Source organism: Hermetia illucens, chromosome 1 (assembly GCF_905115235.1).
Source record: "Hermetia illucens chromosome 1, iHerIll2.2.curated.20191125, whole genome shotgun sequence".
Classification (NCBI taxonomy): Eukaryota; Metazoa; Arthropoda; class Insecta; order Diptera; family Stratiomyidae; genus Hermetia; species Hermetia illucens.
In genome coordinates this window covers 205,916,940-205,936,029 of record NC_051849.1, presented here as the reverse complement: position 1 = coordinate 205,936,029, position 19,090 = coordinate 205,916,940, and the positions used below count along the sequence as shown (strand labels likewise).

Here is a 19,090-nt window from a genome sequence, read left to right as displayed (position 1 = left end):
ATTGTTGGGAGTCGGCAGTGAAGTCAGGAAAACTGATAGAAGAAGGGAGAGACTGGGTGGAATTTCAAGAATAGCGAGTGTGGCGCCAAAAATGTTTCAAGTTGCCGCGGGCAAGTGCGGCTTCGACACTCAACGAGTACTTTTTATGTGCTTTTTTAATCATCGACTTCACAGTGGAGCGCCTAGCCTTAAAGTGAGCAAGGTCGGCTTCATTCTTAGAAGCTCGAAACTTCTTACGCAGTGCCTGTTTCAGGCTAATGTTAGTAAAGATTTCTGTTGTGAACCAAGTTGGGCACGAAAGCAGGCAAGCAAAGGACGAAGGGACATAATAGCAAAGCAGACCGGACAGGATATTGTAAAAGGTGCTAAGAGCTTGATCACACTTTGATTTGCTTAATATGTGAACCCAGTTGTTAGACGCTAACGCTGAGTGGAGACCGTCAAAGCTGACTTTGCGGAAGTCGAACTTAGTAGATTTACGCGAAGTTCTGGAATTTGAACTTCCCTTTTGGGGGGGGGGGGGGGGGCGGAGTTGATTGTCAGTTTTGATATATCAAGGAAATAAAGAGAAGTGGCGCTCAGGGAGGTTGGAAAGGAAGGGCCCAAGGAGTTTTTGGTGATATTGAAATTCAGGGCAGGGCATCAAGGAAGAAAATAGAAGCGAAGTAGAAAGAAGAAAGTAGAAGGGAAGAATGGGAGAGGTTGTTTGGAAGGAATTGGAAGGCTGTGATGATTAGGCTAGGTTAAAATCTCCAAAAAGGAAGAAAGGGAGGGAAGGGAATCTGACTGTGAGGAGTTCTTTGTACAGTTGAGAAGGGCAAGCACAGGGGGTGGGTATACAAGATACAATGAACGGGAGGGAGTTGGGCGCTAGCTAAAACGATAGCCTCACAAGATGTGATTAAGGGATCTAGAATCTTACTTGGAGGCAAAGTACAGAAAATCTTGTTTGATGATACCTTTTTGCTATGAAACTGAAGTCTAATTGTTAACGACTTTCTAAATAAATTAAAATTGTGAGTATCTTTACGATCTTGTGGACGGCGGGGTTTGTATTGCAGAATATAAGTGGTGGGAATTTCGATATCATTTTCTTTTCTGTATCTGATTTTATGTCTCAGAAAACATTTCCAGGTTCTATTGATCAACAGATATTAATAAGATTTCGTATTTACTATGTTGAGAAACTTTTGGTTTCAGATACTATGCAGGAAGTCTCAATAGAATGAATGGCATAAAAAAATCTAACAGTGTACGACACAGGCGCAAAAGTTTCGGTCCTCCCCGTCTCCAGACCCAACAAACTATTTCTTCAGCTGTTGAAATTAGCGGCAGCAAATTTCACGCCCATCGTAACTGACGGTTGCAGTCAGGTAGACGTGTGTGTAGGCTTTGCGTCGGACCTTTTCGTGGCGTTTCATTTTGGCTGACATCTTTGCTCCCATTTCAGACGCAGAATTCCTGTATCACTATCGGTTGCTGGTAGATGTGTAGCGTAGGTCTCTGATAGATACCACAACATCTCTTAGGTCGCCAGAGAAATTTTCAACCTGCTCGAGCAACATTCTTTTGAAGACGTAGAGCTCACGCTTTCCTCTGATTCAGTTAAGCATGATGATCTTCTTGAAGGTGCGTCCTCTACCACCCCAGATTTTTCACGCTTCCCTAATAATTGCCTAACTTTCAACGTTGAATGCAAATTTCTTCAGCAGCAGGTGGAATTTCTAGGCCATTCCGCCACCCGTGACGCATACAACTCGGCCCAGACAAGGTGCCAGTGATCAAAATCTTTCCGCTGAGAAAGACGGTCAAAGACCTGAGAAGGCTTTTGGGTATGGTAAAGTTTTACTGTAATTTCCTACCTAAAGCTGGTGCTGTCTGGTGCTCAGACCAAAGATTCCCAAGAGTTTAGGCGTTTGAGACCATCAAGCAACAGCTAGTGGATCCTAGACTTCTGGCATTCCCTCGGCAAGATGCACCCCTGGCTGTATTCGTCGATGTCTCAGACATTGCCGGAGGTGCTACTTTTCAAAAAGTGAATCAAATCTGGCAGCCGTTGAGCCTCTTCTCTGACCAACTGAATCTCGTTCAACGGAACTGCAGCACCTATGATCGTGAGTTACTCGTCGCATACCTCACAATTAAATACTTCCGGTATTCTCTTGAAGGCAGGCCTGTACACACTGTGCATGAACCGTAAGCTACTAACTTTTGCTTTTTTAGTAATTAATAAATTATATTTTATTTCAACTTAATTTTATTTTAAAAAACAAAATTCTATTCATGAATAAATATATTTCATAAAAACTTTTTAAAATTCAAATCGTAAGCGGAGTGCGGATGTCGATTGCTTTTTTGGGTAGTTCTCCTCAGTGGTAGGTAGAAGTCTAGCAACTTTATTTTTTTTTATATGACATTGTGCCGCCCACTCATGGCACTTTGCTCTCCACTCCAGTGGCGAGGTCTCAACTGAGTGGAGAGCGCCGGTGGCGTTATGTCCGCTCGCGAATGCCGCGAATCCTGCCGCGCGACACTTTGAAACAAACGCCCGACAAAGCGTCCCCTCGCAAATTCGGCAACTGCGCTTCATCACCCAGTTTACTTCTGACTCCCAACACGAGTCTGGAAAAGACAATGTCGTTACAGACGATTATAGGGCAATCGTCGAGGCGCAGAAAGACGACGCAGAGCTTCTGACCCTGAGGACAAACTCCAAATACAAGTTCAAGGAGTTTTCTATCTTCGGCTCAAACTCCTACTTACTCTGCAAGACCTCAGACAAGGACCTGGGCCATTTATTCCGGCCGATTTTCGCAAGGAAATATTCCATGCTGTAGACGATCTTGCGCACCCAGGCATCAGGCTCGTGACGATCCGTCGTGTTCGATCTCCGCCGTTGCACAGCCCATCGGCAGGAGTTCACGGCCAAGCCCGCATAGATGGTGTCCAGGGATAATCTGCAGCTCCTCGCCGACCCTGTATTGGATATCAAAGCAAGGTTAAGTCACTACAGCATGCTGCGTATGCTCAGAGGCGCGGTTTTGAGCCTGCGGCCGACCCCACCTTGCCGTCATATGACGCCGGAGGTCGAAACAACCCCAGGGACCTCGAGGCATGCTTGCAGGCCCTCATTATGGTGGACGCTCCTCGGGGACCGCTGCATCCATTACATGAGGGCCCCTCTAGAGTGTCTTAGAGTGACGAAAGCACTCCTTCAAGCTTGATATCAGCGACGAGTCTAAACTTGTTAGCACTGATGAAGGGAACCGGTGGTTTCCGAAATATCGGTTTTTGCAAGAATAAATATTCACACCAATGAAAAAGAAACAACAAATTTTTATTATTTCAAAGGAAAAATATCTTCCAAGGCAATCTTTCACTTACAAAATGTTTGCGCCAAGGAGTCCAATGTTAGCATGGCCCTGGCAAGGATGATGCCAATATTGAGTGCAGGTGATGCATTCGTGGATTGCTTTAGCTTGACAGGTGAGCTTTTTACTACCCAACTCGGCGCTAATTTGGTCAAATACTTAAAAGACGAGCGCGGTTTATAGAAAGGCCGCCTTAGGATTGTGCTGTGGTTACAGAACCATCTCAGCCGAAGCGGCCTATGCAGTAGTGGGAATGATGCGGATCGAAATTTTCGCTGATGAGATGCATGTATCTATTCTACCTATTCCTCTTCTGATGGGCACATAAAAAACACCGAATGGAGGAATCGTTAAGCAGGAGCCAACAACGATGGGAATGGGCGGAAAAGGGTCGATGGACCCACCGATTGATTCTCAGCATAAAGCTTGGATGCAAAGAACGCACTGTGAGATAAACTATGATCTCACGCAGTTTCTCGCGGGACGTAGCGGTTATCGAAAAACCTCTATAGGTTTAAACTGGACTGCTCACCCAACTGTCCAAGCTGCGACGGCATTCCGGAAGACCCGGAGTATGTTTTCTGCCATTGTTCTAAATTCGCAGAGGGAAGGAAGAGTTGCACCGGAAAAATGATCGTATGCCAGGGGAACTCGAATTCAGTAAACAACATGGGAGGGCGGATTCAGTGCAGGTTGAGAGAGGCAGATGGACAGCTGGTTGGAAACCCTGATCGGCCCACTACCCCTAATTTACACCAAAAGAAGGTTCTGCTGGGGATACAGCCCTAAAAGCAATTCTTTTGAATTATGTTGCGATTGTAACTGCATCCAAACTACTTCCTGCATCTGGAACCCTAGATCTTCCTGTTAATCTCAAGGATTATCTCAAATAAAAAGCTGATCGTCCTTTAAGAATCAGATTTTTGGAGGGTTAGGAAAAACTTGGGGGCCATACGGAACGTGTATCCCCCTGAAAGAATATTTGTTTTTTGTAAGACATTATAGCCTTAGCTTAAAAATTACCGGCTCCTTCCTTCGATTTGAAAATATTTTCGAATGTCACATTTGATCTGATTTTCACTTCATTAGTTCCTTCATCTCAAATGAAGAGAACCATTAGCTTTTGTTGGAGAGCTCAAAAATGGTACAAAAGACATGCAGGAAAACTCATTTTTCTAGAAATGTGTTGCTCCTTCGCGTCATAAGCTACTGGTTAGGTTGTTCCTTTTGATTGACTTTAATTCTGAGATAAAATCTATATGACCTTTCCTCTTATTGCCGTGGGTTTTCGGTGTGGTTTTCCTCCTTTTTGTTGTATTTTTTGTTGGGATTTCCTCTGTCGATGCTCTCAATTTGCACCTATGCTGTGTCACTCAATTCGAAGCTTATTGGAATTTTCCTAAATTCGTGCTGGCAGAATATTCGCTCAATTTATTTCATGCTCAATGTTGAGAGCTCCTTTTTCACATTTTCCATGATTAGAAAAGTTGATCAGGTACAGGATTCGAACCATAAAAGCAGCGGTTAGAGTTCCGATAAATCAGATCTCTAACCACTGCGCCCAGGGTGGGCTGATTAAATGCAGGTTCTCTGACTAGTCCTCATTGCACTTCCATTGCAACCTGGGAACAGTTGCTTGATTTATTCGAACATTTGAAATATGGTTTGATGGAGCTGGGTTGACAGTTTTTATTGGGAAACCACGATTTATTTATATTTGTTGAGTTTTTGCTGCCACTTTTCTAGTCTACACGTGAGTTAATATTTGTAACTTTGGAGCAAGGTCAAAGCTTGTAGACAGATATTATGAAATGTATCTTTGCGTTTTAAACTTTTTTATCAGATTTTATGTTTAATTCCATTGACGGCTTATCCTAATTAATCTTTTTGAATGGCAGGTGATTTGCATTAATGGTGAGCTCTAAATTACTTACTTAAGCTCCATTTTGATGGAAATTTTGATAGAAAAAAATAACACTTTTCCACAAAATGACCTTTTATTGTATTCTCCCAAGATTCGGATCACAAGTGCTCACTGAAAGCAATCACGTTTCACTTGAGTAAACACTTTTTTACAGGCACCGAGTATTCGCTCCTTTTAATCACTGGAAAGTTGAACTTCAATCCAGAAAGAAGTTCAAACCATTCACATCACTGTTACCATGTACTGAGAAAATATTTACAAACACTCATTGCTTCCGATGCAAAAATATCACAATCGCCTCCAGATAAGGAGGACTCATTGACATGATTCTTTCAGAACATCTCATTGGGAAGAATCCACCACCCGACCAGCGTTACCTCCTCCTTTCCCAGCGAAATCACGATCAGCACTAAATATGTCGTTACAACTGGAAACGGGTTTCATAAACCAACGATTTATAAAAAAAATAAATTATTGCTTTCGAGACCATTGAAACGACAGAATAATCATTAAAATTTGTAAATAGTAGTTTGTAATATTCACTAGAATCCATGTCTAGTATGTAAATGAAAATGGGTGGCGTAATCTGTCTAGAGGCTGATATGGAACTCGTATTGACCGATCCACTGGAGCTCTGTCCAGTTCATAGCCTCTATCACTTTATACTGTCAGAATGCAAAAAAAATGGACCTGGTTGCATGGAAGAGCATTTAATGGAAGTGTATTCCGTTTGTAATGAAGACGTCCTTACATAGCTGATTACATCGTGTCTGGAATGTGCAATTAAAAGATTGGCGTGAAATTGCGTATTTGTCGACCCCTAATCAGTTCTGCTTGGACTTATTAAGCCTAAGTTTAAAATGCCTGCATTTCCATCTAAATGTGTTGATGGCGGATGATTTAGATGTAGACTGTGCTTACTCGAAAACTTGAATTTAACACTTATGTAACGGTTGGGTTTTGGCTATACAATTCTTGCTATTATGGAGGCTCGAGGCGATCTGATTTGAAAATGCTTTTATGAAAACGGGCCTGAGTGTGATTTGGAGTGTATTCAAAGCAGATTGGAGTGCATACCAACCTGTATCTTAGGTCATATCAAACTGTTTGAAGTACAAGTCGGGAAACCGAAAATTGAACACTTCAGGTATGAAAGGTTTTGTGTATTTCTTATATAAAGACATTGGAGTGTGCATTTGTCCCATTAGTACGTAACACGTAATATATGCATATATTATGTGGGAGTATCTCCTTTCGAGTCATAGTTTAGAATTTGCGAAGAAGCGACAACTTTGACCTATTATAACGATTTTCGCCAAACTTGGTAGGGTCTATATTATAGCCTACATCACTGCAAAATTTCGTGGTGCTAGGATGAGCTTAAGGGGGTTTTTGCAGCCAATTACTAAATATAATAGTAACATACTATTATTAACTTTATTTGAACAGATATCGGTATGAAAGGTATTTCAGAACCCAGGGATCAAGTAGTGGTAGCCTCCTGATTTTTTTCAGATTTTTCGGTTGGATAGTTTCGCAGAATGGGTCCGTTAAAGACATGATTACTTTCGACCTCCCGCACTCCCCATCTTTCCAATAAATGTCAAAACTAACACCGGCTTCGAGAAGTACTAATCGATACCTTTCATTTGATACCCCACGTGACTATATTTGGTGAAAAAAAATGTACACCTCTCTTTTGCATGTATGGTGACCTCCCCTTAAATTCGACGTAAAAGGATGTAACTCAATGTACGCGTGAGCGTCTATAGATCCCACCTTTCCACCAAATTCGGTGTCAATCGCTCCAACAGTCTCCGAGAAAAATGCGTGTGACGGACAGATAGACAGACAGAAACCAAACTGCCTATTTGATAAATAACCGCAACTATCAATTAATAGATATAACCGGTTATATATTACCCGCCCAAGGACCTCGCGTATTGTATTCAGAAGATAGATAGGTCTATAGGATGTTGGTTCACCTATCGGCTCACTTGTCTTCGGGATCAATACAAGCTTTTGTATTTTCTACTCAGCGGGAAAGGACCCTTCTTTTAGGTAGTCTGTAAATATCCGTGCGACCATACTTGGTGCCATTCTCATTGTCAGTTTCAGCGCCTTGTTGGGGATTCGATCAATGCCGGGGGCTGCGGCATCCCCGACCCTTGTCACCGCGTCCAAAACTTCGTCTGTGGTTACTGGAGGTATGGAAGATTGTTTCCGTATGTTGGGGGAACAATGCCGAAACTATCTCCCACAATAATCTAGGGCACCTAGGAGACCTTTTGCCTTTTATAGCCGACATAACGGACTTGTACGCTCCTCTCCACGGATCTGAGTCTGCTCATCACAGAGTCGCTTGAAGCAATAATTTTTACTTTTCGTGATGCGTGCCTGTTTAAATTTGAGGTACCGTTGTTCATACTCTGGCATGTTTCTTCGGCGTTGACTCTGTTTTCTGGCCTTCAAGTATTCCGTGTACGACACTTCATTATTTCAGCGTTCCACCAGTAGTTAGGGTTGCGCTTTTGAGAGTATGCACGTCTTGGCATGGAAGCGTCACATGGTCGGTATATCTCCTGGCACAGCTGCGATGCTTTTTTATGGCCGTTCCAGTAAATTCCGTGTTCCACTACAATACCTCTACAAATGTATCCTCATCAAGTGCTCCTGATTACCAACCTGTTCCTGCTTTCTTCATCATCATCATCAACGGCGCAATACCCGGTATCCGGTCTAGGCCCGCCTTAATAAAGAACTCCAAACATTCCGGTTTTGGGCCGAGGTCCACCAATTCGATACCCCTAAAAGCTGTCTGGCGTCCTAACCTACGCTATCGCTCCATCTTAGGCAGGGTCTGCCTCGTCTTCTTTTTCTACCATAGATATTTCCCTTATAGACTTTCCGGGCTAGATCATCCTCATCCATACGGATTAAGTGACCCGCCCACCGTAACCTATTGAGCCGGATTTTATCTACAACCGGACGGTCATGGTATCGCTCATAGATTTCGTCGTTATATAGGCTACGGCTTCGTCCATCCTCATGTAGGGAGCCAACAATTCTTCGGAGGATTCTTCTCTCGAACGCGGCCAAGAGTTTGCAATTTTTCTTGCTAAGAACCCAAGTTTCGGAGGAATACATGAGGACTGGCAAGATCATAGTCTTGTACAGTAAGAGCTTTGACCGCATGGTGAGACGTTTCGAGCGGAACGGTTTTGTAAGCTGAAATCGAAATACCCTATCATGCGTCCTCTTTAACCTGGCCCTTGAGAAAGTGATTCGTGATACTGAGGTAAATGTAAGACCTCAGCATGACGGATAACTTTCTCGAGGGCCAAGTTAAAAAGAACGCATGTAGTAGATGGAGCTGCAATTTGAACTGAATCCTTTGAGTCTGTGGCGAGTAATACTCGATGTCCTCCGCACATACCTGTTAACACCGAGCACAGGGACAGGTTGAACCAAGAAAGAGGTCGACCAGGAAGTGGGACGGATAGTCGCGCGCCTCCTTTTGCATTGAATTCAGGCTGCTGGTATCATCGCAGATTTTACGAAAAAGCTACTAAATCTACCGAGTCGTGTACGCTTACAGCTCCGCGACAAAAAAAAACTAGGTTTGCTGGGGGACACGGCGACGTCTACTCGAAGCGCAGTACCACGCATCGTGACAGTTTACGACCTTCTTAGCAGTGCAATTTCCTAATTGACCCGGTAGCGGAGGTTTCGGCCCTTCTCGCATCAGATCCAACAATTCAACTCCGCAACAATTATAAGTAGCGATAGCAAACACCACGCTCATAAACACTTACTGATACAGGCAAGTCGACGTGCGTCTTGGCCTGCGTAGAAGTTTTCCGTAGAACTCTAATAGCTCCCACAACCTTTCTTAAGTCGTCAGGGTGAAGTGCAACATGTCAGAACAACAACATTTTAGGAATTATTTTTGAGGACGTTGCCGATGCACATATTCGCCTACTCCTTCAAAAATACCACAACGTTACAACCAACCAGGTTAACTGGCTGTTTAGCCCCACATCGACAATATTGGCTCCCTAGTCTCCCTCAAGGTGTGTCCTTTACCACCTCAGAAGTTCGCTGTTGCGCAGTAGGAGTCTGAACAACTCCTTAAGCCCGACATATGCTCACTTTCCAACAGCAATTGGTCGTCCTCACTCCATCTGGTCCCCAAACCAAGTAGCGAATGGTCACCTGTAAATTACAGACGTCTGAATATTCGCCTTTAGTCCAAAGTTTTGCATATTAATTAGCACACTGTCCTATTTTCTCGACCTTAGAACTCGCTAGGGCTTGTTCTTTTTCTTCGGCCTTTGTCCCATTCAAGCACGGTCGGCTCGTCGTGATCGGTTTCGCCATTTGGCTCTATCGAATACCTGATCTGGGTGCAATCTCGAGGCCTTTCAATCCCCATCCAGCGTATCAAGCCACCGTTTCGGCCTGGCTTTTGGTCGTTTACCATCGACTTCGATGTTCCGACCAATCTTGGCAAGTGAATTCTCATTAGCACGAATTGCGTGACCATACCATCGAAGATGCCTCTTTCGTAACTTTTCCACGATCGGTGCAACCCTATAACGATCGCGGATATCCTCATTTCGGATGTGATCGAAGGAATAGTTACATATATATTATATATGGTACCATACACTCCTTGATGGGGTATAGCGCGTCAATTAGACCTGCGCGCCCTTATTCGCGGTTACCTGAAATGCCTTTCAGCTCCCGCCACAACTTAAAGAGCCTCTCGCACTCATCGGTTCTGTGCTAAGTGTCGGCGACCCGCTCTTAGGCCACCGACACTAAATGTTCAGCATTTGTTGACATTTAGTGTCAGTTTGTTAAGACGAACGGACCTGAGTATCTAAGTTGAATTGCAAGAGAACACAGTCCAGCAGAGACGGAACACAGGCAATTAAATTAAGGTCGTGTGCAAAAAGCAAACATGGGCAGGTGAGAGTGAAAGGAAATTCATTAATAAAATATAGGAATAGTAGGGGGTCAAGTATAGAGAAAGGAGAAAAGAGCGGGATGAGTAAAAACCAATGAAAACTTTACGGGAACGATTTGATAGGCAGGAAAGGGCACCATGTCAAAGGGTAGTCTAGGTCCGAGGAGGAAACGTGGATTGGTACCTACATGGAGAGTAAACCCTGAGAAACGCCTGCTGAGTCAACACCAACAGCATTATTACCGAACCCTATCTCCACCTCCACGCGATGATCATTAGGAGTTCTTTCTTAACGAAGAACTGCAGACGAAGAAGGATGAACGCAAGCCTCCTGAACTTAAAAACGGGACAAATTGTACCAACTGGTCCTCCAGGTTGGGGGTTGGGTAGGGCTGACAACCTTACACCGAAAACTGGAGTTACGAAACCACGGAAGGAGCCTCGGAAAGATGGATTTTTAAATGACCAACTTGGCAACGACAACGAAATGACGACTTGCGCATTTTTGTATGGAACGTGCGCTCCCTGTACAGAATGTTGCTGAACCCTGTCCCAATATAAGGCTGATGTAATAGCGTTGCAAGAGATGCGCTGTCCAGGGACTGGTTTCCCGGAAAAGAGCCATATATTATAGCGGCCATCTAGCAAACTATCTGTTTGGAGTAGGCTTCTTAGTTAGCAAAAAAATGAAACCTGCTGTTATCGCTTTGAAAATATAAGCGAAAAGCTATGCTCATAAATGTTCACGCCCCTAGTGAGGAGACTCCTGAGTCGACGAAGAATACTTTCTATGAGGCCTAATACCTATAAGGGGGAAATGAATGCCGCATTAAACACAGCTACCATATGTCCTGGACGTTATCATTGATACGGCCACAAACCTACTTGGCCCCAGCCGTAAGAAAAGGCAGAACGGCTGGTTCGACGATAGATGTAAGCTAGCAACGGAACGGAAGAATGCTGCATACTGAGTAATGTTGCATTCTTAAAGAAAGGGGGCACGCGCAGAGATTTATCACGAACTCTGCCGAGCTTAAAAGCAACAGCACAGACGAAAATAGAATCAACATGTCTGTGAACTCGAAAAGTAGAGGGAGTAGCGGCACCAGGCGCTGAAGTTTTACCAATAAGTCAACAAAATGAAGCCTTATATACCTCGATGCTCATCCTGCCGAGACAAAGAGGGAAATCTGATTTCGGGTAGAAGTGGGAATTGAAGCAAAGCCTGCCATCGAAGATGACACCCAGGTCAGTAGAAATAGGAGTTGTTCATCAAGAAAATAAGAAAAGCATGTTTGAGTGGCACATGCAGTGACGTTTGCTGGCATTTAATGCGAGTACCAACGGACGAGAGTAATTAAGCATAATTACAGGAGAGCATAGTACACCAGAAACCAAACGGAGGAAAATAATTTAAGGTCGTGTGCATAAAGCAAACACAGCAGGTGAGAGTGGAAGGAAGTTCATTAATAAAAATAGAAATAGGGGGGGGGGGGGCCAAGTACAGAGCCTTAGGTAACACCAGAGAAAAGAGAAAAGGAGCGGGATGGGTAACCATGAAAGGAAATTCTGCAGGAACGATTTCATAGGTAGGAGGAGAGTCATGCGAAAACTGAGGGGAGAAGTTGAGCAGAGAGAGTTTGGGGAGGTGAAAATTGTGGTTTATCGCATCAAAGACATTAGAAAAATTGGTGTAAATAGTTTGTACCTCCTTCTTTAAATTAGCAACTATTAATATTCTCCAGGGTGTCATGCGAACCCTGCCCATTGAATAGTTTGCAGTCAGGGGTAACTGATTGTATTCGAGCGGAGCCTTACTGAAAACCTGGTCGCCTCAGTGATTAAATTAGACCTTACCGTGCTACGGGGGCGGGGCTATGGCACGGCGAACCCACTAGCCCGCATACTCGTGGGAATCAAATGAGTACCAGTAATAAAAATAAAAATCTACAGCCAATAAAGCGGCACCCCGTGCCGCACTCGAACTGGTTAACCAGACGGAGGCGCATCAGGTGATTACAGGGAGAAGTTGGGTCGTCAAGCTGTAGATCCAGGGTTAACATTGGTATACTTCGAGGACAACAATCCACAAACGCCACTGCTCAAAAAGCAGGGACTAGCAAAAGCACGTCTGAAATAAATATATCAGACGTCTGGAAGGAGACAGGTCTCAGTGGCGTAGGTGCTAAATGGTACCTGCGCTACCTGAAGGAAGGCCCTGAAACTAGAGGACGCCCTTTAAAAGGCTCAGATAGCCATAAGCCATCTTTATCGGAGCCAAGAAAGCGGGGAGCAGCAGAGGTTAGCCCGCATGAAGGGAATGCTCCCAAAAAATCGAAACTTGAACCCAAGGCGGGAGAAAACCTGAGCAAGTCAGGGGTGAAGGCAGGAATCAGGAAGCCCGTCATTAGCTATGCTAGTGCGGCCAAGGGCATTCGACTGGCCATACTGAGGAGCAGGAAATCATCGAAGACTTTGCCGTCAGGCAGATGTGCAAGGGATGGACTGCGAGACTTGTGTTCACCGGGATACGCTTTCGACCAGGTCATATACTGGTGGACTGCACGTCGGAAGATACTGCAGAGCAGGTGAGGACCATGGTTCTTAATGTGCCAGGCGGGGTACTATCGTCGTTTATGTGGAGTATGGTAGTGCACGAACTCCTGGACGGGTTACGCGGACGACTCTGTTTTAATCTGTAGAGGCAAATATGAGGATACCCTATGTGGTAGAATCCAAACTGGACTAAGGGTTACTAGTGCCTGGTGCAGGAAGGTGGCACTGCGGATCGATCCCGCCAAAACCACCATAGTACCATTCACTAGGAGACGTAAGCTTGTTCACCTGAGAGCCATAAGATTACATGACATGGAAGTGAAACGAGAAACAGAGGTCAAATATTTGGAATTACGCTAGACCACTTGTCTGAAAGCCACGAGGGCTTTGATGTCTTGTGGGTCCATAACAGGGAAAAAATGGGGTTGTAGCATGCAATAGTGAGGCCAATGATTACCTATGAAGCGGTAATCTGGGCAGAAAGAACCGAACTCAGCACACAAGCCAGGGAATTACACAAACTCCGAAGACTGGCTTGCGTGTGTATCAGTGGGGTAATAAGGAACTGACCAACGGCATCCCTGGAGGTCCTTCGGGGCTTAACCCCTCTGCATCTGCACATACAAATGCAGGCAAGGAGGGCAATATTCAGGATGGCGGGGAGTATGAGTGTGGCGGGGAGCTGCCTAAACCGAAGGAAGATTGATATTCTTTCTAGGCGGTATCCCCAATTACTGATACCAAGGGATAATATGGCCACGAGGTTTCACTTTGATATGAAGTTCGAAACACGTTGGAGTAACAAGACAAACTGGGAGAGCGTGGTTGCGACATACGGCTTAAACCATCAACTGATTAACTTGGTACATTACGGATCCCTACTGGTGTCATTGGTCCAAGGAAAATGTATTTGGAGTCAATGGATATGTACACTAGCATATTCCAAGTGGAAATATACGCCATAGATAAATGTCCCTCCGAGGAACTACGGGGGCAGAACATTGCTATTCGCACCGACAGCCAAGTAGCGATCAAGGCACTTAGGTCCAACCAGATGAACTCTAAACTGGTGTCGAAATGCCTTGAGAGACTGAATACGCTCGGCTCGTCCAACAAGGTACAGACCTTGGATACTCCGGGTTGCAGGCCATGCTGGGTTGGAAGGCAATGAGGCAGCGGACGAACTAGCCTTTTCACGGGCCAGAACCCTTGTGTGGAATCGGAAATGGTTTCATGGTTATGTCATTAAAAATGAAGAGGAACGGTTGAGGGTACTATACTGGGTGGGCCTACTAGGAATGGAGCAGTCCAGGGTGCTTATTGAGGGATACCAACTCATGCGCACAAAGGATTGCTTAAACCTCACCAAAAAGAACCTCCGAACTATAGTGGGAATTCTCATTGGTCTCTGTCGGTTAAGCTATCATCTAGAGAAGCTTGGAATATCTACGGACACTCCCTGCAGGTTTTGTGCGGAGTGTGATAAAACCTCTATACATGTCCTGGGACCGTGTCCGACACTTGCGCAAAGTAGGTCGAGGCATCTGAGAGAACACTTAAAACCAGATACAAATTTGAAAGATCTGAAAGTAGGGAATATACTAAAGTTCTTGACGGTAATACGCTTTGCTTGAGATACTATGATTATGATACTATATAACCATCAAAAGGGACCCAATAGTTCTTCGAGGACGCGGTGCGACTTTCCCTTAACAGAATAATAATAATATTTAATTTTCTCTAAGCATCTAAGCTCTATATTAAGCAACAAATCCCATCTAAACTAACTTCTGTGACCCGTCATTTGGTCGTTAAATTCAAAGTATCTTTCCATATTTCATTCTATAAGATAATTTTTGGCGCCATAGTGTCTTGTTGCATTAAAAATATAGAAGTGACAATGTTTGTTGCTATTTCTGAGTAAATGGCTTAAAATTATCAACTGTTTCTGTAATTGTTGTGTATTTAAGTAAGTAGGAAGTTTGCTTAATTAATGATAGTAATCTCAATTGCAAATGGTTCGCTTTATTTTTAACTTGATGTCTTGATTTACGGATTTTAATTAACGTTGATGTTTGGTGGAGATACATAGGATTTTTTTATGTTACTTATGGTTGTGGTGAGAAGCTGCTGAATGGTGGTAAATTTAAAACTTTTAAGTATAACTGCTGATAAAAATAGCGTGGATGATAAGTTTCTGTAGTCCAAGGTCATGTTATTCAGTTAAAACTTATTCTTTCACAGAATATTTACAGCGAATAGAGTAGGTCTGTAAAACATTTCCATTACAATAAAGCAGAAATGAGCTCTTTGTCATTGTATATTTTTAAAACCATAGAGTTCGCTTGTTACCTAACTTTCAAGTAATTAAAAGCTTTTATTTCCTGGCACGTGAAACGGTTACAAGGGAAATTTTCATTTTCATAAAAGGAAAGAAATTAAGAAAATGAAATTTAATGAGGAAAATTTACTAAATCAGTTCTAAATCGCTGTGAAAGCGGTGCTTCCATTACTTGTGGCAAAACTGCTCACATGCTGATAATTTCCCATTACTTACTTATTATTGTGTTGGAACTCAATAAGCAAATAAACAAAACTATTAAAATCAAATAAAAAACGAATCGCAGTTTTAATATTCCTCTTATGAAGAATGGAGGAATGATTTTTCAAATAAATGCAATGCATTATTACTTTATTTACTACTTTATTCGTCATGCATTGGTGAATGGATTGCGTGCTCCAAAGAAATCAATTGCACTTTTGTTCACCTACGTATCTAATAGATAAGGGGTGTACGCTTTTGTGGAAATGTGTGCAGTTTGTGAACTGGTATCACTGGATATAGGTGGTAATACACGAGTATCTACCAGTAATTTGTTGCAACTTGAGGTGCTCAGATTGTTCGATAACATTTCAATAATTCATTTGGAGGATAACCAACATGATTCAGAAATAGGAAGTTCTAGTTCTGTATGCTGTTATGGAAGTTTATCTGAAAAGCTTCACTTGGGTTGGGACAAGTTTATTAATAAGAAGAATATGCCACCCCCTCCCGAGGGCAAATTCACGCTTGTGAAGGGAACACGCGTAGGAAAATAATATCAGTCCCCTCTTCAAGAATGATCTCTCCTAGCGGTAAGATACAACTACGTCGGAGTCACCTGCGTCCACGGGCTATGAGTTCAATTTTTCGCACGACCCCGACGAAACCGTTAAAGATGCACCGATCTCGGTTGAAGAGATGCAAAAATATGCTTCACTGAAGAAACAGAACCCCCTGAGGAAGCTAACTGAGGCCCTAGAAAACAACAAGCCCCAGGATGAATTAATCTGGGACTTCAAGCTACAATTGCCTTTTTGGAGGCAACGATCAAGCGGAATTTCGGGGAAGCTGACTCCCTGGCTTCCGTTCCAGAATAGGGACCAGAGATGACGGATTTATCTGTCACCAATAAAGCCCCGGTTCAACCCACAACACCAGTTATCATCAAATTAACACGGGTTCCTTCCACGTCCAAATTACCATCCATCAATAATAGAGCCCTAAACCTACATCCATCAACAACAGCTCCAGCATTAGCAATACTGAATCTTTCACTCATGGTTGTTGAGTTTCTCAAACTATCTAGGTCCCAGGGCGAAACGTGGATTGATACCGACGATGGAGCATAAAACCTGGGAAATGCCTGCTGAACCAACACCAACAGCTCTGTTACCAAACCCTATCTCCACCTCCACGTGGTGACCGCTGGGAGTTCTTTCTTAACGAAAAGCTGGAGACGGAGAAGGATGAAGGCGAGTCTCCCGCGCCTAAAAACGGGACAAATTGTACCAAATGGTCCTCCAGGTTGGGGGTTGGGTAGGGCTGACAACTCTACATGGAAAACAACTTGTTACGAAGCCACAACAGGAGCCTCGGACTGGACGGATTACAAAACGATGAACCCGGCAACGACAAAGGAAGAACGATTTGCGCTTTTCCTCATGGAACGTAGACTCCATGTACAGAGATGAAGCTGATGAGCAGCTAGTCGACACCCTGTCCCAATATAGGGCTGATGTAACAGCGTTACAAGAGATGTGTTGGACAGGGACCGGTTTCCTAGAAAAGAGCCGCTACACCATATATTATAGTGGCCGTCCAGTAAACCATGTGCTCGGAGTAGGTTTCTTAGTCAGCCAAAAAATGAAACCTGCTGTTATCAGCTTTGAAAACATAAGCGAACGGCTATGTACTCTGCGCTTGCGAAGCAAATTTAGAAATATAAGCCTCAATCACGTTCACGCCCGTACAAATAGACTGCAGAGTCGGAGAAGGATACCTTCCACGAGGCAGTAAAACGAACCCTCGAAGCCTGTCCCAGATATGATATCAAAATCATACTTGGGGTCCACAAACATACATGGGCTTCTCCAGACGGGACCACTTTCAACCAAATTGACCAGGCGTTGATTGGACGCCGCCACCTCTCAGCCTTGATGAATGTCAGAACATACGGAGGGCCAGTATAGACTCGAATCACTATCTCGAGCTCGAATAACAACACCACCCAGAATCCCCTCTGACAATCAGGTGAGAGTTAACACTGAAGCCATCCACAATACAGCCCTCTGCAACACCTATAAGAGGGAAATGGATGCCGCAATAACCGAAATCAACAAAGGTCCTGGAGATGAAGCATGAATAAATAACCTTAACAACCACCTGAAGAACGTTATTATTGATACGGTCACAAACATACTTGGCCCCAGTCGCAAAAGGAGTCGGAACGGCTGGTCTGACGATGAATGTAAGCTAGCAACGGAACGGAAGGATGCCGCATACTGAGTAATTTGCATTCTCAAAGAACACGGGCACGTGCAGAGACTTATGACGAACTCCGGCGAGCAGAGAACCGACTTCAGAGATGGAAAAAGGACGCCTGGGAGAACCAACAAGTCTGTAAACTAGAAAAGTACAGGGAGCAACCGCAACAGGCGTGGAAGTTTTACCAACAAGTCAGCAGGATGAAGGTTTATACACCTCGATGCTCATCCTGCCGAGAAAAAGAGGGAAATCTGATTTCCGACAGAATGGGCATATTGGAGCGATGGGTTGAGTACTTTGATGAACTACTGAACAACCAGAACATCGGCGAGTTTGAGGTCCCGCCAACTGAAGACGACGGACAGATACTGCCACCACCAAGTATAGAAGAAACAGTCCGTGCAATTCATCGACCTAAAAATCATAAGTCGCCAGGAGCCGATGGAATTACAGCCGAATTGGTTAAATATGGAGACGACCAGTTACACCAATCAATGCCTGATGATTGGCAAAGAGGCATTATTTGTCTCATACATAAAAAGGGAGATATCACACAGTGCAGTAATTATAGAGGTACCACGTTGCTGAGTACCATCTATAAGATATTTTCCGCTATCTTGCTAGGCCGGGTAGCCCCATACGCCCAGAACATCATTGGCCCATACCAAAGAGGTAAGGTAGGCAAAGGTAAGGTAAATGCAAGGGGTACGATCCTCTTTAAGTCCACGCAACTACTGGTCTATGCTAACCATATCGACGTTATGGGAAGAACGATCCGAGACGTACAAACTGCCTTCATCCAGATCGAGCAGGCGGCAATTGGGGCGAGATCTTGGGCTGCACATCAATGAAGGCAAGACAAAATATATGGTGGCAACGTCAGCACCGAAGACGAACCAACCAACAACATCAAACCGCACTGGTCAAACAGGAAGAATAAGAGAATAGGAGAATACAACTTTGAGACCGTTGATAATTTCTCCTATCTAGGGTCGAAAATCACAACCGATAACAGCTACGATGATGAAATCCGCGAACGGTTGTTGTCAGCCAACAGAGCCTATTTCAGCTTACAAAAACTGTTCCGCTCGAAACGTCTCACCATAGGGTCAAAGCTCTTACTGTACAAGACTATGATCTTGCCAGTCCTCATGTATTCCTCGGAAACTTGGGTTCTTAGCAAGAAAAATTGCGAACTCTTGGTCGCGTTCGAGAGAAGAATCCTCCGAAGAATTTTTGGCCCCCTACATGAGGATGGACGATTCCGTAGCCTACACAATGACGAAATCTATGAGCGATACCATGACCGTCCGGTTGTGGATAAAATCCGGCTCAATAGGTTACGGTGGGCGGGTCACTTAATCCGTATGGATGAGAATGATCCCACCCGGAAAGTCTATAAGGTCAATATCTATGATAGAAAAAGAAGACGAGGCAGACCCTGCCTAAGATGGAGTGAT

At 44.0% G+C, this 19,090-nt stretch overlaps 1 protein-coding gene across 12 annotated transcripts in view; it reads right to left on the bottom strand.

The window, feature by feature from the left end:
• LOC119649693 (sodium bicarbonate cotransporter 3) overlaps positions 1-19,090 on the bottom strand; it is a 193,928-nt gene that overhangs the window by 94,114 nt on the left and 80,724 nt on the right. For 3 of the 12 annotated variants that reach the window (XM_038052032.1, XM_038051964.1, XM_038051988.1), the window contains exon 1: positions 5,306-5,901. The exons of 2 other annotated variants lie outside the window; for them this stretch is intronic. In XM_038052032.1, coding sequence (XP_037907960.1) covers positions 5,306-5,316 — 11 coding nt within the window. In that variant the 5' untranslated portion in view covers positions 5,317-5,901. Of the gene's footprint in view, positions 1-5,305; positions 5,903-19,090 lie in introns of those variants that run through there. 7 more of the 12 variants (XM_038052000.1, XM_038052005.1, XM_038052011.1 and 4 more) reach the window with 5 other exon arrangements.